This window comes from Nothobranchius furzeri, chromosome 6 (assembly GCF_043380555.1).
Source record: "Nothobranchius furzeri strain GRZ-AD chromosome 6, NfurGRZ-RIMD1, whole genome shotgun sequence".
Lineage (NCBI taxonomy): Eukaryota > Metazoa > Chordata > Actinopteri > Cyprinodontiformes > Nothobranchiidae > Nothobranchius > Nothobranchius furzeri.
This window is the reverse complement of record NC_091746.1, coordinates 37487629-37513845: the sequence shown is the minus strand read 5'-3', so window position 1 is coordinate 37513845 and position 26217 is coordinate 37487629. Positions and strand designations below refer to the sequence as shown.

Genomic DNA, 26217 nt, shown 5'->3' with positions numbered 1-26217 from the left:
ATGTTAAAGCTTTATCTTAAGGTTTAAAAAAACTGTTGTTGCTTTAATCTGCACTTTGGATACCGATTTTCTAGTGAACAGAACATGATGTGTTGCTTCTTGAAATCGTTTAGCAAATTTCATGCCATCAGACAGATTATAATGAATTTATTTCTTAATTCTACAAGTCTGGTAGTAATCAAATAGTCAAGTAATGTGGTGGGTATAGGATGTGTAATTACAGAAATATACTACAACAGCTGTGGGATTCCCCTTTAACAGGCTCCAAATTTGAATCACAGAAAATCCTGAACTTACATGCGTGTACTGCTCTAATATAAACAAGATGAGGGTGCATGGAAATGACATGAGGAACAGAGTTCCATGTTAGGACAAAAGCAAAGCTAAACAGATTAATTAGCAATGTAAACCATCCTGTCAGCACTAACTTTTACTAACTTATACCATCCGTATCATTTTACAGCACTGTATAATTAATTATTAATCATGAACCAAATAGTGGGGCATGAAGCTGATCTGACTTTTAACCCAAAAACAATTGATTCAGGCTGACCCTTTCCAGCAAAACTGTAACTGACTAAATAAACTGTGAGGTGTGCTGCAGCACAAACAATCAGCAGCGGATTAAATGTGGTGGAACAGAAAGGCGTGACACCAGAGAAGGATGACAGGGAACAAACAGAATTTGACTTCAACAGGAGAAGAATAAACTACCACTATCCTGTTTATGGTGGAGTTGGTCTTTTATGAGGGGAAAACCCGGCCCATGCAGTCTAGCACAGACAGAGGAGAAACAGGACAGGTCCCTAATGCTTTACAGCTGGACCCAGCCCAAACAACACCGACAGACAGATGAAGGAAGTGGAAAAGAGGGGGCGTTCTCCCGTAGGTAAAATGAGTTTTTTATTTATTTTTTTTAGTGTTAACAAAGAGGTCATGTCTTCTCAGGGAGAGGTGTACATAAATGTAATCCCAAACAGTCTGATTTCTGGCAGTGCAAAGGTACTTTCTGAAGATACGAGTGATGTTTGTTGCCAAGCTTTAAGTACGGTGGCAGAGCTGCAGGAGAGAGTTCATGCAAAGTAAAGTGAAAGATCTCAGTTCAGCCAGATGGCTGCAGCTCACCAAACACATGACATCATATCTGGGCTGGGCTGAACATGAGGCTATAGCGTCCCCTCCACGGCGCAAAAGACAAAACGATCAAACGTGCATTAGGACTGTGCATGCTGCTCTATTTTATTCATGCACCAAACCTCTCTGATGTTAATGTTCACTCAGTTTTTATACAAAATAAATGTAATTATATATATATATTTTTTTTTCTTTTAAGGAAAGGGCTATATTATTATGATCACACTGGGTAGGAGCAATGACTGCAACAGGTGTTCCTGAGATAGTGTGTCAGTAATGCAAATCTCCTGCAAAACCTCCCAAATTCATGCTTGTTTTATTTATTCATATTTCATCATAAATTGTATTTTTCTGGTACTCTGAAAAATGCACTGTTGTTTACTGGATCTTGCACACTGCTGGCCAGGACTTATGCATCAACCCTCAGTGGGTTTACATGCAGTAGGAGAAAAACTAAGCATTGCCTTAGTCCTGCCCCAGTAACTTAAAGTGGTGCCACCAAAAAGATCACACACGATTGTTCATGTCTGCTGATGGATGGATGGATGGATGGATGGATGGATGAATGGATGGATGGATGGATGGATAGATTATCTGATTTCTGTCTTTTATTCCGGTCTTACTGGACTTCCCCTACAGACATGTAAACTATAAAAGCGTCCACTCTGGTTAGCTTGATTATTTCTACGGCTTGGCTTAGATGTGCATGTAAATGTACAGACTGCTTTTTTTGTTACAAGGTGTTAAGGTCTCTGACAGGTAGAGTAGAGTGGAGTGAAAGAATGATCTGAAATACATCCTGTGGGTCTGATTATAACAAAACTATTTTGCCAGTGGTGAATGCTGTTTAGTGATGAACACAGCCGTTCTTTTCACAAAGTTGTTGACATCAAATGGATGATGTGAACTAATAATAAGGCAACAAGTGTTACCTTAATCACTGAGCAGTGAGCAGGTACATGGTTTGAATAGAACATTGAACCTCGTATATTTATGTGTGCTTTTAAGACATTTAGGATATGAGACACTCACAAAACAGAGCTTTGTGTGTTTACAAGTCCTAAATGCTGCTGTTCTTACTTGTTTCACCAAGAGATGGAAATCATTCCAGGCTCATTTAAAAACAACAGTTTTAGTACGTTTAGATAAAGTCAGTTTTAGTAGGATAAACGCTCGGGGATGACCTGACCCTGTCTGGAGAAACTAGCTAGCGGAAGTCTATTTGAAAGTTTGTCTTCTATTAAAGTAACTTTTCCTCCAGACTATTTCAGGCCTGAAGTTGTGACTGCTATTTTTTGACAGCATCTTCCAGGCATGAAATGGCTTCATTCTTCACAGCTGACTTCTTGTGGCTGCTTGGATTTTTGGTAACATTACCTTTTATAGGCTGCTGCATGCTAACTACAGCCTGATAGAGCCACAGGACTTTGCTTCTCCAGATATCATGGTTTTCTTTTTAATGACTCATGGCAATGCTGATTTCACTCTGTAAACATCCGCCTCATTGGTGTAGCTGTTGTTTATGTGATTAGTCTACGTCATAGTTAGTAGACAAGCTTTGAGGTACATAGATTTTTCCAAAGCCGATCTTGCGAGATTCTTCCTTTTTTAGGCATAGTATGGGAATAACATATGACTGAGTCGCACAGCAACATTATAGATAATAAAAAAGTCATTTATCTGGCTCTTGTCTTTTATCTGTGGATTTGTGTCAAACCTGAGTGGAGCAGCAGCCAAGTTCTGTGTCATGGTTCTGGTTGTCAAATGCATGACTTACATGTCAATCATGCAACAGTAGGATCCAGGATGACTGAATATGTTTGTACTGGGTGTCAGGAACTGCTCCCCTACAAACCCCGGTTTATAGCCTCCCTGTTCAGAGTAGGCTGAACAGAGATAAGCGGTTCGATCCTAGGCCCCGGCAGGCCACATGTAGAAGTACCATTGGGTTTGACACTGAACCCTGTAAGTTGCCCCCCAGGTGCTAATCAGAGATGGGTCAAATGCATAGAACAACTTCCCAATGGGGATCAGTAAATGATCCATTATTATCAATATTGTTATTATTGCGTATCATCTGTCTTCTGTGATTTTTTTTCACCTTTTATTTGTAGCTTCTGTAATAACAAATGCCGAAAAATGGTGCTTTCAATGTGCCTCGAAAGAACGAGGACATAGCAGATAAGTAATTAATGCAACCATGGTTTTTACTGACAAGAGACTGGCTGATAGATGGCGATTTAGCAGTCAGTTGTATCCGATGCACAGTGAAGCTACCGGTGCAGTCACTTCGCTAACGTCGTGACCAAACCAGAACGGTGAAGCTCTCCATCGTTACTGCAAATGTGTTGAAAGGACGATTGAACTTGGTCTTTAAATGATGATGATAAATGTCCAGCACTTGTAAAGTGCATTTTGAGTCAGATGACTCCTAAGGGCTTTACACCAGTCATTCATCCATTCACACACACATTTTCACTGGTGGTGATGAGCTAAACTTCAGCCATTGCTGCCCTTGGGCACACTGACAGAAGCAGAACACATATTTTTGCAGCATAGTGAACAGTGTGAAGGCTGAGCCAGCTGCAAATTATAGCAAAAAATCAAATGACCATTTAATTTTTTAAAGCAAAGAAAGTTAGGAATATTGGTGCTTAGAAACATGAAACAAAGGTTGTGTTGATTCTCCAGATTAAATCTGTGCACATTGTCTTTTTTGTCTCAAACCACAGGCTGGTGTTGGCCTACGTCATCATTTTAACAAGATCAGGTTTTGTTGTGTTATTTTTAACTCCCTACTCATTTTGTCTTTCAGAGATACTACCAGACCCAACCACAGCTAGCGCTCACACTGGTCCATACCCTGCCAGAGCTGAACTTCAGACCAGAACACCAGATCTGGGCCGTTTTTCACAAACAGAGAGCCCACATGTGGACCTCAACTCCCCCCTTGTTACAACACTGGCTACGTCCACCATCACCTTTCATGACTACGATGTTAAGGAAGATACGCGTCTGGTAGAGGCTCTGCCGAAGTGGGACACGCTCAGTCCTATATGGCTCCCAGCTTTATTTGTCCCCCCAACACAGCCAGAATACCTGGACATCTCCCAGCACGGGGAGAAGGAAAGTCAGGTAGCAACAGGCCGGATTGAGAGCAGTGCTAGTGGGGATGGAGGCAGTGAGGATGTTAGCTCCAAAGGGACTTTGGGAGATGAAGTAACCCCAAAAACCAAACTGACTCCAGAAATCACCACAAGGATGGAAACCTCATCAGCAGAAGCAGCTCTGAATCCTGCACTTCATCCAGCAATCACCACAACAGAACAGGACCTGGGGTCCGTCCCCACAGAGGCAGGACAACAAGCAGCACTGGTTTTTAAAGACGAGGACACTCCTGAGGCCATGATAAAGTTAGACCTAGGGAACCCTCTGGTCCTTTCTCTTGGAGAAGACTCACCAGCCAAACCTCCCCTTCAACTCATCATCGTCAATGCTCCAAAAGCAAATGAGTCAGGTGAGTAAAATCAGCAGCTTAGGCTTCAGTTTCATAGCCAGAACAGTCGTGGACAAGTTAGGCTCTGTCCTAGTTCAGATCAGCTGGATTTAAGATTTAGCTAACACACCACATGTGCTGCTGAAACATGTAATGTTGCTGTGATGCAATTTGTACATTTCTCTTTACACAATTATGAACTGGGATATCTGGACTTCTATATCTTAATGATTATCGATGATGTCTTTAAAAATCAATAATTGAATTAGCAACATGTATTAATATTTGCTATGTCAGAAAACCAAACAGAACAAAGAGGAACAGAAAACAGAGATAAATCGTAGTTTATGTTCCAACTGGGTACTTCATTACTTCAGTGTTTTATTAGCCTGAGTAAGTCAGACACATAATCTTGTCTCTAAAGTTCAGTTTTGGCTGCTCAAAGAAAAGCAATGCTAGTATTTCAATAAAATTGCAGTTGAAGGAAATTCTCCTAAATTTTGTATGTGCTGGTTGGAGCTCTCAGACCAACTGTTGCTTGTAGAAATGTGTTTGGGTAGGACTATGAGGAACTGCTCTGGAGTGGTTCTCTTATCTGTCTGAGCACTCCTTCTCTGTGGCCATCTCCAAGTTTTGGTCCTCCACCACTTCCCTCACCCATGGTGTACCCCTAAGACTCTGTGCTGGGGCCTCTGCTCTTCCTCCTCTATCTGCTTCCTCTTCAGCACATCCTGAACTCTTTTAAAGGAATCTCCTACCATCTTTATGCAGATGACACCCAACTGTACATGTCATTTAAGCCCCCATGAGATGTCTAAGCTGCAATTGTTACACACCTGCTTAGACTCTATTAAAACCTGGATGGCTGTGCTTTCTACAGCTGAATGAAGATAAGACTGAAATCCTCATACACTGTCATACATTGGTGATCTTCTCAGTCCCTACACCCCCAGCAGGTCCCTGAGGTCCAGTGATCAAAGCCTACTGGTTGTGCAGCACCAGGCTAAAGACCAAAGGTGACAGATCATTTGCTGCTCCGGCCCCCAGACTCTGGAACTCTCTCCCCCTAAGCCTGAGATCAGTGGACTCAGTGGTCTCCTTTAAAAAGCTGCTGAAGACTCACCTGTTCAAGATGGCTTTGGTGTGAGCTTCCATTTATTCTTCCTCACTACCTTCTCTTCATTCTGCTATCTCTACCAATTGTGCTTTGCTTGGGATCCGGTATTACATTTTTCTTCAATATTGTCCTCCTGAATTTTTCAGTCAAATTTTTCAAATTTTGCCCTTTCTTGTGATATTTTGAAATTTTGGGGTTTTTTTCTAAACAATTTAGAAATTTTTATTGTTTGTTCTTGTGAAGCGCCTCATGATTTTTATCTTGGAGAGTCATCTTTTTTTTCTGATCTCAGTGGAGGCTGATCCAATTAACCCTCCCACTGTCTTTATGAGTTACCCCGCGAGGAAAATTGACCATTGAGCAGGATTTATGGTTTATTCCATGAGGTCCACGTGGAAGGGGTGAGGTGGTGCTCACTCCTCACCCCTGCCACATGGACCCAAGGGATAAACCATCAATCCTGCTCAATGGTCAACTTTCCTGGCAGGGTCACACCCATTAGGACAGTGGGAGGGTTAAGAAGTTTGGGATTGAATTAGGTCCATCACTATTTTGTGAATTGGGAATCAGTTTGAGGGCAGGTGAGTTCCTTGTCATAATTGAGATGCTCAGCTGTAGCAGAAATGCTAAAGTCCAGCCATTCAGGATCCCTTAAATAAACCCAAATATCTGTAAAACAGACTTGGTACAAATGTTTGTTTTCATTTTTTCAAGTGTCAGTGAGTAGAAATGAGTACAGAGATGAACACGGCTGCTTGTATGATTTTACTTGTCTCTATACTAAATTATACTTTATGATGCTATGCTATACTACTCAACTCAACTCAACTTTATTTGTAAATCTTACCTTACAGGCAAAAAGATGCCACCAAGGCACTACACTGATCAAGTAAAAAACATAAAACATTAAGTCCAGAAAATAAAAACATTGTATCACAAGATACAGATAAAAATACAGTGAGTGCACAAATCACTATAAGTAAAACAATAAAAACTAGTTAGAAAGGTTAAAAGACAGATCATAAAAGAAGTTTTTAGCCATGCCTTAAAAACCGCAACAGAGGTGGAGGCCCTTATGCTGAGAAGAAGCTCGTTCCAAAGCTTAGGACCTGCCACAGCAAAGGCCCTATCACCACGTGTCTTTAGGCATGTTCTTGGGACCGAGAGGAGCATGAGGTTCTCCGAGCGGAGTGACAGTGCAGGGGTGTACGGTTGAAGCAGTGACATCAAGTAAGGCGGGGCCAAACCATTTAAAGTTTTAAAAACCAATAAGAGTATTTTAAAACGAATTCTTACATCAATGGGCAGCCAATGAAGCGCAGCCAGGACAGGAGTAATGTGGTCAAACTTGCGCCTGCCCTCTAAAAATCTGGCAGCAGCATTCTGCACCATTTGCAACCTGGCTATTGAGCCCTTGCTCACACCGAATAAAACAGAGTTGCAGTAGTCCAATCTCACCGTAATAAAAGCACGGACTACCTTCTCAAGATCATGACGTGACAAAAATGGTTTGATCTTTGCCAACTGACGAAGGTGGAAAAAGGAGGTGGAGATCACTCCATTGATGTGGGTATCAAAACTAAGGGCGCTATCCAGTTTAACACCAAGATTAGTCACCGATGTAGTCAGCTGACCATGAAATGACCCACAGTCAGTTAGGGAAGAGTCACAATGTATGCTTGGAGCAAACAATATAGCCTCTGTTTTGTGATCATTTAGGCTGAGAAATTTTTCACTCATCCAGGTCTTGATCTCCCTCAAACAGTTAGTAAGAATAGAAATAGAGACTACTTGACGTGTTCAGAGGCAGGTACAGTTGACAATCGTCAGCATATAGGTGGAATTGAACTCCAAGCTCACGACAGATGTCACTTAAGGGCAGAATGTAAACAGAAAACAACAGAGGTCCCAATATCGAGCCCTGTGGTACCCCCCAGGGTAGGTCAGAGTACTCTGAGGAATAACTTTCCATCCTTACTCACTTTTTTCTATTTGTCAGGTATGATCTAAACCATTCCAGGGCTAACCCTGAAATCCCAACATAATGATGTTGTTAACACCCTTTCTGGGTCTAGAGGCTCCTGTAAGACTATATTGGGCTCACTTCCGGCTGGCTGCTGTTCTTTCAGTTCGTCCTTCTGTGACAGCGTTGATGTTGATGGCATTGGCGCTACAGCCCCTTCCGCCGCATTTCCCGCCGCATCTTCCACCGCGTCTTCGGGCCGTGTCTCCTCCGGGTCCTGCTCGGGCCCGGCCTCTGGCTCTGCTGACTTGAGCAGGTTCACAGCTGTCGGACACCTGCCTGAGCAGCCCAACAGAAACTTTTGTTAAGCCCCCACCCCCACCCCCGCTGTCTCTTCTTTTGTTCCTCTTCATTTTCTTTCATTATACGTTTTGCCGCACCCGAAAGCATCGTGAACGTTAGCCTACTCAAAAACACCTGCTAGCTTTGTTGTGTCCCGCTCTGACTCTGACCGCTTCTCTGGTGTCCTTAATTGGGTGGCGCCTTAATGTGACATAGCCAATAAAATGGTCAATGGTTAAGATAAACATTGTCACAATTTTATTTAATTAATAGATATTGAAATAAATTGTAGATAGGAGTCCTATCTACAATTCTATCATAGGACATTTGTACATTTAATTTTTAATTTATTTATTTTTAATTTTGTTCCTCTGTCTGGGCCCCATCCAGCCAATCAGGCCCTAGGCACGTGCCAACTTTGCCTTTGTGTTAATCCGGCTCTGACTATACTATACTATACTATACTATACTATACCATACTATACTATACTATACTATACTATGCTTTGTCTCTATACTAGGGGTTGTATGAACTAGTCGACTAGTCGACTTCACGGCTTTGTAGTGACTTTTTATGCCTGTCATCGACTAGTCGCTGTCACGTGATAATGACTGACAAGATGCAGTCCTCAGAAAAGGCAGCAGGTGATGAGCCCCTGCGCGTCGGGGCGCTGTGCCAGAGGGTTGGTACTGATACCGGCAGTAAAACGGACATTTAACCAAACTGTGACCTTTTCCCTCTTGCAGTTTTACCTTCCCCTCATCCCCATCCTAATCTTAACCAGTTTGCGCATGCAAAGCTCTGATCGTTGACGCGCTCCAGACATATGCGTCCTGAGCACCGCCAAATCAGGTGTCACCACCTCAAAAACAAATTAAACATGCGATCGTTCATGTCGGCTCATTTCCTTTAATGTTTTCTGTCTGTTATTTGTGCCTGATGCGTTTCGCTGCTGCGGAGCGAGGCACATCACCTGTTTTGTCCTCCGGTGACGCATCTCCAAAATTCCACTATCTCCGTTCCGGCACGAACTCCGCAGCAAAAACGGTCCCGTTGTAGTCGGCCGGCGAGCAGCGGCACTCCGTTGTTTTTGTGGTCGGTAGATCTTTTAGAACTGCAGCTCAAAGGTAACTCATAAGATGAATATATATGAACCCAGGTAGCAGTTTCTCTTTAGGATTGAGAGGAGATGCAGGAAGATAATAAACAGACAGGACAGAAAAATAGTCAAATAAAAACAAGTTTGTTTTTGTACCTGGTTGCAACAAACAAACACAATTGAAGGTAATCAGAAGTGAGGAACAGAAAAGGAAATAATTATTTTAATGTTTAGAGCAGCAGGAAAGGCTGCAGGCGCATCAGTGAGTTTGCGGCTACTGCACGGGGGGGGGGGGGGGGGCTGAAGTACGATGCAGAAACTACCATTGTTAAGAGATGTGTTAACTTAGAATAAGTGGGCGCAATTTTAATTGTCAAAAACTCCAGCGAACTTACCGACTCTGAAGGAGTTTTGAGTCCGCTTTGTTCTGCAGGAAAACTATCTTGTCCTCAGCTACACAGGTACAAAAAAGGTTTAAGGTTTTGACAACGTGTCAAAATCCTTAGTTAAAGAGTTCTGCTAAAGATGGCCGGTCTATCGCTTGCTCTCGAACTCTCGAACTGTTGAGCTGTTCGAACTGTTTTGTCTGAAGTTGAACTCAGGGAAAAATCAGAGTAAAACTAGTTTTAACGGACTGATGTTATCTTGAATAGCCAGCCAGAAGTTGGCATGTTGAGGATGTTGCCAAGCATCGCAGAGACACACCCTCTGTGATGGAGACTCCGAATCTAGGCAAAAGGTTAACTTATGTGTGATGCATTAACTTAACTTTACTTGTGAGTGCAAATGGTGACCTCATCAAGTAAATATACTAAACAATCACTGAGCACAGATCAATGAAACATTTCATTATTTATAATAAGCAATAACAAAAGTTCATTCAATGATTATTTTTAATTATAAAATCTTATTTTCGTCTTTCATCTGGGAATAAGTTAGTTTATTTCTCCGTGATGGACCTTTGAGGAGAAAATTGTTATTGTTTATAATTTATTATTTCTGCTGTCCAGGTGGTGTGAGGAAGCAGGCTCTGATTAAAGGGGCTACATGCAGACTTCGAGTCTCCAGTTAGGGTAAAATATACGTGTTTGATAGCCAGGGTAAGTTGACCTGGCTGTGCATTTGACCTGTGGGATCTCAAAATCAGGCCATTTCGTGACGTTACACTGCATGCACAGGGAATTTCTGGACTTTTACTCTCTCACTCTTGTTCCAAACATAAAATATGCTAGTTTCTATAAGCAGGATATCATGGCTTTAGTTTTTAAAAGTAGAAATAGATGGAGGTGCTTCCTCCATATTTGTCTTAGGACTTTGATCCAGACAAAAATCTGAGGAAAGAAATGCTGTGTGAAAACTGCACATGGAGAAATAATTCAGATTTTTTTTAATTTTATTTACTTTTGTGATATATGGTCTTGTATCTAGTTAGTATTTTTAAATAGTTGAATTGGTAAAAAATAAATAAAAATAACAAGACTGACCCGTGATGAGATAATTTTCTATTGTTTCAGTCCACTTTTTTTCTTTGGTTGTTAGCAAGGCATAGACATACGTGTCTGTCTGCCGTGCATCTGACTAAATAGTGACTGAAGCTCTGAAAAGTTTCCATTTTCCTTTATAGCAGCTACAAACAATATTATTACATATATAATGAGATGGTGTTGAAAAGTGTTGCTTAGCGCTGCACCACAGAGCATCAATAAATCAGTATCAAGGTAAAAATCAGGAAGGCTGCTTCTTTGGGACATTATTCCATGCAGGTGTGCTTTGACCTTTAGTTGGTTTTCTGAAGTCACAGAGCACTTTTTTTAGTATTTAGTATCTTGTCATTTCCTAAATTCTCCCGTCCAACTTGTCACATTTTATCACCAAAGAGCCTTTTGTGTCTGTGTTTAATGCTCTGGGATTCCCTTTATGATCACTTCCTGGCACACGGAATAAAACACCAAGAGGACGCACAACTCAGCAGTTCTTTCTTAAAAACAAGTCATTCAGACTCAATGAGAAAGTTAAAGTGGAAGCTGGTGATTGACATGCACCTGCTAGCAGCATGTTCAGGTTCAACCTTTGACCTGCAATTTTTCAGCCCTAGTCTTTATTTAGGCTGCTTTGACTTTACCTTAATACGACCTTTATGTGCATATAAGCATCAGCACTGGTAACAGTTATCATACCAGTTTAGTAATCTGGGTTTTTGAGTCTGTCCTTGACAGAAATAAAAAGATAGACAGAAGAATTCAGCTTGTTAATAGTATAAAGAAATTCAGCAGAAGAACTTTTTCAAGGTTTTTCTGCTCAGAGAAGAGGAGGTGATCAGACACATCTTCTTTATGACTGTTTGGAAGTGCATCTGGTGATGGACTCTGTAAAAATACTATGGAAAACAAGAAGTGTAAATCAGAGGTGGCCAGCTAATTGTTCTGTTAGGCCCCACAAGGAGGTGGGAAAGCAAAGGATGGCTGGATCCACACAAATGAAATTCTGCCAAATATCCTATTTTAATATTTTTCATCAGTGGATGGGATTTTCATGTCCTGATAACAGCAGCTGGGCGATAAAGCTTGGAATCAGTTTTATTATTGAGAACATGGTTCATGTGAACCATGAACTTTGACTCAAAAACTTATGAATTGTTAAAAATTTTTTAAATAAAAAACACAAGTAGCTTTTCGAACACCAGCATTGAATTCTTAAATTAAACTAGTTTTACTATGTGAACCAACAAGAGTCACCATCTAGAAATAATGATCTGAGGTGGATTTCATTGTTTTATCTGGAAATCGTCCCATGGAGGCGAGGTTTGCCACATGTTGGAACCAGCCACTAGGGGGCAGTTTTACTTCTTTCAGCTTCAGCTTTGTCTTGTCTAGTTAACTGTCAGTAGTGCTGATGGAAACCAGGTATTTTCATCACAGAAGCTGCTTTTATAATTAAAAAACTGTATTTTTGTATACTATGCAGATTAATACATGTATTTTTCTGATTTTCTTCTGACCTCACACACAAGCTGGATAAGAGGACAGATGCGGTCTATGAAATAATAAAGTAAAATAAAATAACACGTTTAGTCATTTCAGACTCTGACCAACAGGAAAGAGCAACTATATGTTTAATTAACTACCGAAATAAATTACAACTCCCTCTGTGTTCTCAGAGTCGGCGTGTGTGTTCCCTTGGTTGTTTATTTTTATTTCAGTGTTGCATCATCATCACCCAAAGCAGGCGCAGGTTTGTTGACGGGAAAATGAAGGATTGAGATTTCTAATGAAAAGTCTCTTAAAGTCAGAAACACAGGAGGGTTAACTGCTGCTCTCTGCTTCTCTGTTCATCCTCACGTCTCAGTTTGTATCACACTTCCCACAACAAATTTCCCAAATGCACCATAAAGGCTTAATGAGAAGACACAGGCATGCAGTGTTCCAGAGCAGCCGCTGGCAGCGACTGACCTTCATCTTAACGAACACAGGCCCCTAAACAGTTTTGCATCCAAATGTGTTCGCTGGCTCCTTTTAATCAATGTCAGAAACACACTGCTGCACTTGGGCTGCAGCAGCACAATGTTCAAATCCAAATATTCCTACTTGAATTAAAACTGGATAAAAATAAAAATGTCCTCTAATGTTTACTGGTAATTCATTAAAGATAAACTTTTAGTGCGCAGGTAAAAATCAAACATGCACAGAATGACTCAGAGGCATTGTTGGAGGAAAACAAAGAAAAGAAAAGAAATTCATAGAATTGCAAAGTTCTTCCATTTTTGATCTTGAATGAAATCATATGAGAATTTTCGCTGAGATCCTGTTTAGTGAAGTGAGATGAATCCTTACGGAGTTGAAATGGCACAAAGAGCTTTCTTTGTCAGGACACAAACATGCAAGGTTGTGGCTTTTTATAAACATTTTAAGTTCTTCTAGAATTATTGTGACATGGAGACACTTGGAAAACAGTTTCTGCACTTCCTGCTTTAGAATCAGAAAGCTGTTATGGTCACTGCATGTAAACGATGAAAGAAACGCAAGATATAAGAAAAATGAAAGGACAATATATGAATATCAACACACAGGCACATCTTTCTGATGCTTGGTAGCTGCTTCTTTGTTTATGAAACTTATTGTGCGTCTAATCTGTCTCCAGTGGACCTTGTCCTGGGACTCCTGGGCCTTCCTCTCAACGTCTCCGACTCGTTGACCTCCCTAACCGGCGACCTCACACATGTAGACAGTGAAGCTGACTCGAGCAGCGGAGAGGTTGAACTCGTTCAACCGTTTCCCATCAACCTGCCAACAGCAATCAGCTTTGTCAACGGAAACCACGAGGTGGGCGCTGACTCCAGCTTTTATTTCTATCACTTAGCAAGTTCTAAAACTAGTGTTCAAAGGGAAACGACTGATTTCCCTTAAAGCGTATTTTAATTTCTCCCATGGTCTGACAGCAGACACAATTTGAAAATTCCAGATAAACTTAACTATTTTAAAAAGTGACATTAGCTTTGTTTATGTGATGCTGCGCTTAAATGAATCCACGCGATGGTTATCTGATTATTGCAGCTAAACACTAATTATCTCTCCTATGATACAGTTTTTCAGAGATCGCCATTGGTGAAGGGAGTGATGCAGGACATGTGGTTAAAGTATTTAAGAGAAGTAATCATCATCGTAATCAATGTGTATAGAAAGAGATTAACAGCTAGAATCCTGTAACTAGACACACCCGGGGAGTTTTCAGATGTGATTTTAAGCTGTTGTTATAATTCTGTTGATGAAGTTAACAGAAATGGCCAACATAAGCTCTAGTTTAGGAAAAACTTGGGTTGCTCTCTAGGAATGACGAGCTGTTCCCGGTCAACCCGGCTGTGGTAATCCCAGCAGGTTCAGATTAAAGGGAAGCTAGAGAGAAAAGTGTGAAACACCAAGCTTTTAAAAGTTTGGTGTTTCACACCTTTCAGTTTGATTTGACGAAGATAACTGGATCAGAAGTGAAGTGAAGCTAAGGTATCTCTTTCTCTTGAACCTTCTGGGATCTTTGAGAACGGGTCACTGGTTGTCTTGAGTCTACTGGTTTCTGTTCTCTCATCCATCCAGGTGACGTTGGAGCCAAAACATCCAGAGGAGGTTCGAGGAGATCAGTTTGAGACGGCCACACATGTCCAAGTGCAGGAGGAGGACAGTCAGGAGACAAACCTGGGTGTGATTCCCTCAGAGGACAGTGTCCCACACATTCCTTCAGAGGAGACCAGTGAGGATGTGCTCACGGACTCAAATGGACTCAAAACTGTCACTACACATCCACCAGTGGTCTCATCGGTGAAATCTACCACATCATCAGACTCCATCCTTGTTGGTGTCCCTCCGTTATTTCCTGGTGAGTTTTTCTCCTACGAGGACATGAACTCAGAGGGGTCTGCAGGCCACCTGACAGACGACGAGGCTGGTGCTTCTCAGGAGGGTTCTGCAGATGGAGCTCTTCAAACCTTAACTTCTGACAGTGTGCTGAGTCCTAGGACTGATGAGACAGAAGTGGGAGGAACAGAGTCTTCCACTTTCATCCCAGACTCAACGCCACATGAAACCACCACACAGGGTCAGGTGGGGGACTTTGAGGGGTCTGCTTCAGGAGAAGATGAGGCCTCAGGGCAGGAGATTTACCCACCAGTGAAGACCCGATTCACCAGCACGCCACCACCCATCTACTCCACCACTCACACTCAGCAGCCTCCATCTGCTCAGGAAACCAGAGTCACAGAGGAAGCTGTAGAGGGACAATCTGCTGATAGAATGACGGAGACAGGCTCAGGTGTGGAGCAGCCGTCTAGAGAAGAGGAGGCTTCTGTTCTAGCTGAGCCATCTGCAGACGACAGCATCTCTGATGCCTCAGCAGCTGGGACCACATCAGGAACACAAGACACAGCCTCAGAGACCAGTACACACAGACCCTTCACACACCTCAGCATTGCTGCATCAAACCAGAGGACCAGGATGTCCACCACCTCTTCAGACCACCTCACTGAGGCGTCCAGCACAAGCTCCACTCAGAGAGCAAGTCTGACCACGCTCTCCACCATGTCACCCTTTTATACCTTTGACCACAACAACCACTCTGTCCCTAAGTGGGCTCTGACCCCTGACCCTGCTGCCACACCTCTGCCGGATGAGAATGTTATGGACTATGATGGAATAAGCAGGCCGTATCTACCGGAGTCTCCCCCGAAGACCCCTCTAGAGGCCGGGGTCAGGGAGGAGCCTGAAACCAGCACAGACATGACTTCTGTGAACGTCAAAGGTACAAGAGCTCAGCTGATGCGGAACTGGAGAACAGGTGACCTTTGCAGTGCTGCTAGTTTATGTTCTTGTTGTTGTCGTGTGTGCAGATCTCCTGCCCTGCTCCATCAGTGTGTGTCAGAACGGAGGCTCCTGCTACAGGACAGGATCCCAAAGCATCTGCATTTGTGCACCTGGATACACCGGGCCTCAGTGTGAAACAGGTAAAAGGCACCGAGTTGAATACTGACCTCTGATGAAAAACTGATGACGTGTAATAACAACGGCATGTGGTGCGTCTGCAGATGTCGACGAGTGTCACTCCAACCCATGTCTGAACGGAGCCACCTGTCAGGACGGGGTCAACTCCTTCACCTGCCTCTGCCTGCCCAGTTACTCAGGAAAGCTGTGTGAACAAGGTCAGGAACAGAAGCTTCGGTTGCACGTTCTCACCATCAATGTACTTTTCAGCCGAAGGATTTCCTTATTTGTTTAGATTTTATTTATTTATTTATTTATTTATTTATTTTTTACATATTTTGAGTTTTTCTTCTTAAACGTTTGTTTTGTTTTTGAACATGCAGTCCAAGTCAGTATATTTCTTTATTCATCCTAATCTATAAATAAGCATGGGTGTTACAGAGAAACAAAAAACTCATCCGATTTCAATCACATTGCATTGAGCCCAAATAAAATCTACTTCTATTTGATGCAGTGTGATCCATGGACTTACAAAGTCTTCACTTGCACTCGGTGCCTCCTCCTGACTCCTGAAGGTGCACAGGGTGGGAGGTGATGGGTGGTGGTGGGGGTGGGGGTGGGGGGTGACAACATCCTTTAAACAGGAACAAACCTCCACTCAGGAGAACAGCCATCAGCCTCCATGATAGGGTGGATGTGGTCAGGTGGAGGTGGTAGGGCGATAAAACCAGAAAGGGATACAGATAGACAGAATACATGTTATGCAGGCGCCAGTCAAGCAACAACAGTCTCCCTGATTCTAGAGTTAAATAGAAAATAAATAACAATGTGTGTTTTCCTGTAAAAGTGTAAAAACCACTTTGAAGATTAACGCTTTTCTTCCTTTTCTACCCAACAGAAGTCACGTGTTTCAAGCATTTGATGAGCAAATGAATGCTTTAGGATTTAATTTATTAGCTAATTAAATTTTTTTTATCCAGCACGCACTTTAGTTTTTGGCTCTGGGTTTGGATGCCTTCTGTTGCTGACATTTTGAGCTGATTTACAACAAAAAAGACACGACTAAATTCTGATTGATCGTGTTTCTTTATCCTCTCCTGTTGGGGTGTGATGATGACAGAAGCTTAAACCACGTCTCGGTAAACAGCAGCTTTCCTCTGAATGCTTTCTGAGATCTGGTGTTCTGTAGTGGAAATGTTTGCACACACAAATATGATATGTATCATATAAAACTGAAGTAACTGTAGATGTGCTCCAGCTCTGGGCGTCGACTCCTCTGCAGATTAGTTCCAGCCTCTCGTCCAATATTTCTGTCATTACTCAGCCCCTGATCCAGGTTCAGCGGTCCCCAGGGACTCCGAGGATTAACATTTTCCAGGACAATGGGCCAGTTTCAGCACTGAGACGTTCTCTTTAAACACAAATGAAACAATAAGCATAAAATCTCAAATAATAGGACCTTTTAGCAGCAATAATGATGCTGAACTAATGGCAGCACCATTGGAGATTTGCGGTTTGATTCCGACCAGCTATTTCAATTTACAGATTTATGGGCTGGTGTTTCATTCTGCAAAAGAAAACAAACTGAAAAAAATATTTCCTCTCCTAATGATTTGTCATGCAAATTCCTAGTAAAAAGCTATTTATGTCACTTCCAAGATCATATTATAATTGTATTTAAGTGTTCTTTCTGTACATTTGTGATACAAAATACAATTTTTTTTTCTAGAAAACAATTTCAGAATTTCAGTCTTGAGTAAACGGTATCCTGGCTGACATAACATTTTGTAATAGGGTTGATAGGATCAGAGGGGTGGTTGGACCAGAGGACATCTCAGTGGAACAAAGTGATCCTGAAAGAGCGATAGGCTGTGCAACCTGGATGCAGACCTAGAAGTCTTTCTGTTGGCATGATTTGGGAATCCAACATAATCCAGGTTCCCAGCAGAGGTCAATTTGCATTTTTCATATTTAAAAATCTACCAGATGTGTTTTTTATTCGTCCTTGGAGAACTGCCGTAAGAACACACCAATAGTCAAAACAATAAACAGTGAGGGACTATATCTCTTGACTGGCTTGGGAATACCTTAGGATGAAGGTGAAGGTAGCTGAGGAGAGGACGGTCTGGGCTTCCCAGAGCTGCTGCCCCCATGACCGCATCCTGCATTAGTGGTTAACAGCAAGAAGGACATACTTTTAACATAACTCTACTTCCAGATAGCCAAATTATCCCAATAAACTGTGAATCCAAAGGGGTTTGAAAGCATGCATCTGGACTTCTTTGGTTTCTTGAAGACGTTTCTCTTCTCATCTGAGGAGCTTTGTCAATTCTGACGAAAAATTTGAGAGTCAGGCTTATAAACTGTAGTCGTCTATTGCTGCTTAATGAGCAGAAACTACCTATGAACACCCCTCCTCCCTACACCCTGGGGAGTTGCTAGGCTCTATTGTGTGGGAGTCGTATTAATTAGATGCAGGAGGGTGTGACCTAGACTGAAACTGGGGATAAGACTCAGAGCTGCATTTCAGTTGAACCGCTTTGAATTACCATGACCTGGATGACTGAGAACCTTCAGCAACATATTAAATTGTGAAATGCACTAATCATCTCTGCGGCTCCTCCCTGCAGCTACCTAAACTCCTCCACTAGTGATGACCTTTCCTCTGACCTGGAGGAGGTAATCCACAAGCAGTCAACTTTCCATCTAAAAATCACGTGAAATAAATGAACAAAATATTCAGAATATGCTAAACAAATGCAAAAGTTGAAGAATCAAATTATTCATGGATTGAAGGATTTCATTGTGGAATTCCCTGGACTCAGATTCCCAAACTGCCAAATGCATCCTTGTCCATAACAAGTGTGTGTGACATCATGTGGAAACTTCAATGGAAAACACATCCTGTTCACCCTGCAGTATTTCTTCCTAACACATGCAGGAGTTGGAGGATGGAGTGGCAGAGACACAGATGTCCTCTTGTTGTTTTCTTCCAGTGGAAATGATAAGAGGACAAAAAACTCTAATGTTCTTTCAGAACGTTATTGCAGCTGCGTGGCATTGACTAAACGCTGCCTCCCACTGCATGTCCTGGATGGATGCAGCAGTGTTTTACGCTGACCCCTTGAACCCCACACGACACATATCAGAATAGCCTTGCGCTTATGTCCCTCCAGACCAGAGAGATTCCAGACCTCACCTAGCCCTCCAGGTGGCGGCACGGCGGAGTCATTAAGACAATCCAGGCCCGTGGAGGCTAATACCACAAAGCCACAACAGAACGTTTCTTGTAGGGTTTTTTGGCAATCACATTTTCCTGAAGCCACTGATACAGAACAGCCATTGTTTGCTGAGAGCTGATTATGTGACTTTAATTCATTGTATATGAAGTTAAATGTGAGTGTCTGTCTGCACACAATGGGATATTTGTATGGGTTAATGAAGTCCAACTGTGTGTTAGTGATCTGACTGAATGAGGGGGTTTTGTTCCTCAGCATCCCTCCGGCCACAACAACAACGTCTGCCGAGGAATAAACAAATCAAAGCTGCTGTATAATTGCTGAAGGTTATTGTTTCAGCAGAATGGCTCTGTACTCATTTGCACTGCCCTGCTAAATGACTTCACTGCACCAACTTAAGCTGAGATCTAATTTAGGTTCTCACATCCTCTGTCCAAAACTGAATCAGGAGCTCGTTACATCATTTTTAGCCTGCAGTGTAACCCTAAAGCTCCACACTAAAGACATGCAGCCTTCTAAACTGTTAAAGGGACCAGTGAGATTTATCACCATGGCAATTCAGAACGTATTGGTAAAGCTTTAAAAGCAATCTGTTTCCATTTGTGTTCATACCTAACACAGTACTTCAAATCTGCAACAAAGTACAGATGTAGAGAGAGAGAGAGAGAGAGAGAAATGGAAACCTAAACAGAAAGGCCAAGCAAAATAAGATTAGACCAGCCTATAAATACCAGTATTAGCAAAAAAGGTTACTCTGCCTCAGCAGGTCTACCATTGGCTTGGCTAAATGGTTTAGACTTGGGCTTTTCTTTGACATGAGCAGATGGAGAAACATCTTTTACTTCTTCGGTGGTGGTGGGACTGCCCCATTGACTGATTTTCGTAGTGGTGAATGCGTTACAGTCTGTGGTGCTGATGGGTTCTACTGCTGTCTTAATTCCACGCAGACAGTCTAACCATAGCTTCTGCCCCACCAACGAGCTCTGTCTTTGGGTCGTGGTCATCTCAGATACTAAAACACCAACTTGTAACTCAATATCTCTGCAATATTGTGGATAGGGCTTACTTCAAAAGATAAGACTAAAAAAGCTAATCAGAGAATCACGTCAGCACTCCCATTCATTTCTTCATCTAGACATGGAGACAGTGAACCCTTTGGTGTCACTAGATATTTTGCTAACTTGACAAACACACTCGCCAACAAAGGCATCATCATCTGCCTTGCATCACGTTGATGACAAGTGTTTAACCAATGCAACAAAGGCTGATCTTCAACATGAGTCCCATATTTTGGAGCCTCCTGCCCCTGAGGGGCTCTGTGCTGATAAGTGAATTCTGTAGAACACACTTTGTCATCGGTTACTTGTTCTGCAATAGCTGTATTTTAATCTGGCTGAATGAAAACTGGAAGGATGAACTGGAAAGAGAAAGAGCTTTGAACAATGTTGGACTGTTGTCCTCTGTAGTCCAGAAAATGTGATTTTGGAACCCTAAGCAGCATTTCAGATTCTCATTGACCAGGTCACATCTTATAGGAGTTTGGATACAAAAATGTGGCTTCAAGCTAAAACATCTCCAGTTTGAATTCTGTCTCTGCAGATCTTTATTTGGAGTTTGCCTGTTTCCTCGTTGGTTGGTATTTTTCTGGGTGCCCTAGTATTCTTCACTCAGCTGAAAACCATGCAGCTTGGTTTTGTTTGATGGATTGTTTGTTTTTTTGTGTTGTAGAAATGTAACCCTGTCTGTGAAAGCAGAGATGATCTGTAAGCACTGTGATGGTTTTTAGAAGTTGTTGAAGATTCTGGCCTGGTCTAGTCTGGTCCGATCTGGTAATGTTTAGTCTGATCTGGTCTGGTACGGTTTAGTCGGGCCTGGTACTGGTGCAGGATTTTCACCATCTCTGATTAGATACTGGGACATAAGCATGTGTGACTATAGAATTGGACCCCCATTTGTATAAAAATGTTTAATCAAGTGCTTCTCAATTTGCCTGTTCATAACCTGATTCCAAAATGCAAAAGCTGGCAGTGACAATGTTTTTGCCTCTGTCTTTTATTTGTTAGTGAAATGATCTCTCATGGAGCCGCTGAACAGATTTTAAAGAAACTTCCAGAAAACAATCATTGCATGAACTTTTATGTGTAACTGATTAACTTTTGGAGTCCATTCTATTCAAGATGGAAATCACAGCTGATCAAGTTTAGCTCCAACTCAGCCTGTTTTACAGAGATTCAGCAGAAATGTCATGAGGTTGTAGATGTGAGTCATTCAAACATGTAATCTGACTGCCAACAGATTATGAAAATCTCTGAGCTCACTGTTTATTTCAGAAATTTAAAAAAATCATACCTTAATTTCTTAACTTTACATGATCCTAGTTTTAAATTCAGAACAGTTTATGACCCTCTGACAGTTTTGTAAACTGTGACCAGAAATGTTCCCAGTGCTTTGATGCCCATGTCCTGGTTTGTTTTGTTTGTTTTGTTGGTATCTTATTCTCAGTCCAGCATTTGATCTGTGTGTTTTCATTGTACAGTATTTTTATATTGGATTTGAAACATTTGTTAATCAATGGATTCAGTTTTAAATATGTTTTACGTGGTGTCCAGTGTGTTTGTTACTGCATAACTTTCTTAGTTTTTCGGTTAAAGGTTTTTGCTAGAGGATCTTGCAACAAGAGTAAGACCTTTCTGTTGATGCTTGCAGCTTGATTGAACTTACGTTGGTTTTTTGCCTCTTTAGACACAGCTGTGTGTGGATTCGGCTGGCACAAGTTTCAGTCTCATTGCTACAAATACTTCACCCACCGTCGGACGTGGGACGCTGCTGAGAGGGAGTGTCGTCTCCACGGAGCCCACCTGGTCAGCATCCTGACCCATGAGGAGCAGATGTTTGTTAACCGTAAGTCCGTCTGTTTGGATCATCTAACGGAGTTTTAACACTTTTTTATCACTCTTTTAATCCAATTACGGTCTGTCTCAGATTTTAGTTTGACTGGTGTCTCTCTGCAGGTCTGGGCAGCGACTACCAGTGGATCGGTCTGAATGACAGGGTGTTCGAGAGGGACTTTAGGTGGACGGACGGCAGCCAGATGGTGAGCAAAGACTCGGGGCAGCAGAATGCTCTCCGTTCATGATGAGTTTAGGTTAATCCATCTGTATCTTTCACTGGCGGTAAACTCCTGCTTTCTATTATGAACAGCATCACAGCAGTGGCTAACAGACCCAATCTTATAAACAGATGATCAATCTTTTTCGTTTGTGTTAAGAGACCCAGTTCTATACAGAAAAGCCACACCATAACAACCCTCAGTTGTTTAATATTCAAACAGGATGAAACATTTAACTGATTTGGCTGCTGACAAAACGTGTCAGCTGTGTTTAAAGTGTACATTTCTCTATGTTGGTCAACCAAACCCAGCAGTTGGGAGGTAATGGGAGACTGTTTTGCTTGCTGAGACATGAAGCGGTCCAAAGGTACAACAAACCAACACAAAATCACCAGAACAAGATGCAAAAATCCCCCAAAACAAAATGCAACATAACAAATTCCTTTAAAAGTACCCTAATAGGTGGGTTACACCCAAAGTGACCAGAAACTTTATCCCCCCAGAACTTTTATAAAAAAAAAATATTCAAAAATATCTGCTTTTTCACCAAGGTCTGTCTCATGGACGTAATTCTCACTTTAGAAGTGGGGGGGGACGCAACCGACATGAGGACGGGGGGGGGGGGGGGGGGGGGGGGGGTGTCTATTTTTACAATATGTCCTGATGGGAAACAGGCTTCAACACAAACGGTTGTTTTCTGCTTGGTCCTAGAGCTCAACCAGTGTCTATTTAATACAGCGTAATATTGTTTTTTGATGGTAAAAAGTGCAGGGGTCAAAACTTGACTTTGGAAAAAGTGGGGAGGACATGCCCCCCCTTCCTAAAATGACATCCATGTCTCCTGTTGTACAACCAAAAGTTAACAATCAGAAGATAAGTGCCCATGACAGACAGAGTCCCGCCCCAAACGTTGAAACGTACCACCTCCAGGGCTGATTCTTTCCTCCTGCACTGTTTCCAGTTAAAGATGATGGAGGCAAGCACAAATGTTGGTGTTTTTTTATGTAGAGACAGCAGTAGAATCAGTCATCACACACGTGTTGTGTTTCCTCTGAGAACTCCCAGCTGTTGAAGCATGGGATCTGGATCAGCTGATGAGAGCAGAGAGACAAGCTGACATCTGATGCAGGAAAGGAACTGATAAAAAAGGTCTGCAGTGCTGGTTTATAAAAGTATGAAATGTTTAATTTAATATAAATTATTAGACATGCGTGTCAGCTAGAAATCAATATTTGTTTCTCCTAGAGAACTGTTCTTTATAGTACCTGAATGAAGCAGGTATGTGTCAGAGGTTCTGAGCATATTTTATTAATAGTGCTGTTAAAAACCAGGAAAGAGTCTGGATTTGTCTGCAGGTCTGTTCTGTTTAATTCACAACAAGCCTCCTCTCAAAGCACCTAACAAAAAGCAACAAGTCTAATTAAATTCAAGTCTCGATTTAACTCAGTCATTTGCTGTAAATTAAAGGTTAAATATGGAACACAAACACCAAGCGACATCTAGTGTGTGGAGGTTGTAGTTGCAACAATAGAACAAGGTTTCCAGCCATCGGGATTCCAGGTTCGCTGCCAATACTTGAAATCACCCGCCAGCACCACAGTGACGAATCCTACAGGATAAGGACTAATTTTTACTAAGTTTATTTTATAACAGTATTTACCGTTCAAACACGTTTTGGGTTCAGAGGCAGCTGCTGGACTTGCCAAGTTTGCCATTTTCTACAGTGTCCAAGCAAACTGTTTACCACAACAGTGCCCCCTATTGGCCGGTAGATGTAAACATAAATCCAGTGTTGTGCCTGTCAAAATAAATATTTGATCATTTTTATTACCGTAAATGGCTTTTAAATGAAATACTGTACCTTCATTCTGCACAACTCTGAACACCCCGTGTAGGTGTTATTTAAAAAAAAAAAAAAATATATATATATATATATATATATATATATATATATATATATATATATATATATATATATATATATATATATATATATATATATATATATATATATATCTTTTTATTAAATTGCATAAAATTCAACCTTTAAAATTCTGTTTTAGTAAAATTAGAGTCATGTCAGTCAAACTGTCCCTAAAGAGATTGGCAGACTGCTTTAATCTAAATGAATCACCATCCTCAGCAGTGCAGCAGAGAGAGCAACAGTGGAAAGGAAACCCCCCTCCTAACAGGAAAAAACCCCTCAGCAGAACCAGAACCGAGCTCAAAATGGACGGCCTTCCATCTGTACCAACTGGAGACAAAGAGGTCAGGAAAGAGTCAAACACACAAGGGTCAGATATGCTATCATTTCTATGGAAGAAATCAAAGAAATCATTAGCAGCCAAAACAGGAAAAACAAACATGAAGAGTAAAGCCAGCAGACAGTGTGATCAGTCTGTCCTCCAGCAGTCTGTAGTCTAGAGCAGCATAACTAAAGGGATGAGCCAGGATAACACAAGCTAACTTTAGCAAGTAGATTTATCAAAAGGGAAAATCTGGAGCCGAGTCTTAAAAGTAGACAGGGTGTCTGTCTGATGGATGAAAAAGCTGGTTCCACCAGAGAAGAGCCTGAGGACTCAAAGATCCACATCCTGTTCTGCTTTTAGAACCTCTGAGAACCACTAGTTCACCTGCAGCCGGAGAGTCGGGTGCTCTGCTGGGAACGTCTGGAACAAGAGGATGAGCTTGAGCCTGATCTTTCAGAGCTTTTGAAGTTAGAAAAATAATCTTTGAATCTGTATCCACTGCTTTCACAGGATTTGTTGCACATCCTGACGAGAAATAATCCAACGTAGACATAACGAACTCATGAAGCTGGTGGTGATTTCACAATAAAGCAGAAGTATGTGTTTCCACAGCAATATGACCACTGGAGGCCAAATCAGCCGGACAGCTTCTTCCAGTCTGGAGAGGACTGTGTGGTGATGATCTGGCATGAAGGAGGACAGTGGAACGATGTCCCCTGCAACTATCACCTGACCTTCACCTGCAAAAAGGGAACAGGCATGTCTCTACCTGTTATGTAAAGACAAGTAGCTGTTGGCCTGATACTGTATCAGCTCTGTAGGTCTTAACTCCATCCTGTAGCACCCTCTGGTGTTTGAGCGAAAGCACCTTAGAATTAATTAGAGCAAAAAACCAGCTGCAAACATGAAAGCAGAAAATAAGCCTAATGATATGTCTGCATGTCCTCAAAAGAAGACATTTTGACACGGATGCATCAGAATAAGGTCCTGTCAGAGTTAGACGTCTGACGTTGTGTTTCCTCCCATCAGTTTCCTGTAACCAACCCCCGGTGGTGAAACACGCTGATGTGTTTGGAGCCATGAAGCCTCGCTATGAGATCGGCAGCCTGGTGCGCTATCACTGTAAATGGGGCTTCATACAGAAGCACACCCCCACCATACACTGCCAGCCCAACGGCCACTGGGAGACACCCAGAATCACCTGCATACGCCGTAAGGGGCCTCCTTACAGCATCTAGACATTATAGTATTTTCAAATGTTCACTTTTCTTTTTCCTCTTACGATCTGTTCAACTAGCTGCAACCTATCACAAGTCTGTGGTTCTTCGACGCCTGAGCGACACGATGGAGCCACAAAGCAGGCAGCTCATCCAACACACCGAGAGTCAACACAAACACAACCCAGAGCAGAAACTGAGCAACAGCAACCTGCAGAGTGTCTGGAACCCTGCTGAGAATCAATTGAGGCAAATCTTCCAGAAGAAGTGGAAATCACAGGTCCACACACAAAACCAGGATCAGACGGGACACTGAAGACAGTTTTTATGATAAGTCAGAGTAGCGATGAGAGCCAGTCCTTGCAGGCTGGCCTGGATGGTCCAGAGGCATCGACAGACTCAACCAGGGATGTTACATGTCTCAACAATCATTAACCAAACACTCCAGGAAGTTAACTAGTATCACTAGTTAATGTTTAGGGTCTTTTTAAAGTGATTGCATCATATTTTTAAATGTCTGGGTCACTAATAAACCTGCTTGTTTCTGCTTTAAAACTTCTAAAAGCCTTTTTTCTGAATAGAAGTACAGATGCTTCTCCACCAGGGGGCAGATGAGAGCTGGATGTTCAACTAAAGCTCAGTTTTACCTTCCACATTAGCTCAGTGTTCCGATATAAAACAGGCTTCATTTTATCATTGGTTAAGATTTAAAAACACGGCTAATCAATGGACGTTACTTTACCCAGACGCAGAAACAGGCTATCATCTGGGTCTGATTCGACTAACAAAC

At 42.0% G+C, this 26217-nt stretch overlaps 1 protein-coding gene across 1 annotated transcript in view; it reads left to right on the top strand.

Moving 5' to 3' along the window:
• The window catches only part of vcanb (versican b), a 41291-nt gene extending 15309 nt beyond the window's left edge, over positions 1-25982 (top strand). Inside the window, exons 7-16 of the mRNA XM_015973931.3 lie at positions 3950-4651; positions 13290-13471; positions 14237-15434; positions 15523-15636; positions 15718-15831; positions 21595-21753; positions 21864-21946; positions 24823-24967; positions 25240-25422; positions 25508-25982. Coding sequence (XP_015829417.3) covers positions 3950-4651; positions 13290-13471; positions 14237-15434; positions 15523-15636; positions 15718-15831; positions 21595-21753; positions 21864-21946; positions 24823-24967; positions 25240-25422; positions 25508-25743 — 3116 coding nt within the window. The 3' untranslated portion in view covers positions 25744-25982. The remainder of the gene's footprint in view (positions 1-3949; positions 4652-13289; positions 13472-14236; positions 15435-15522; positions 15637-15717; positions 15832-21594; positions 21754-21863; positions 21947-24822; positions 24968-25239; positions 25423-25507) is intronic.
• The last annotated feature ends 235 nt before the right edge of the window (positions 25983-26217 follow it).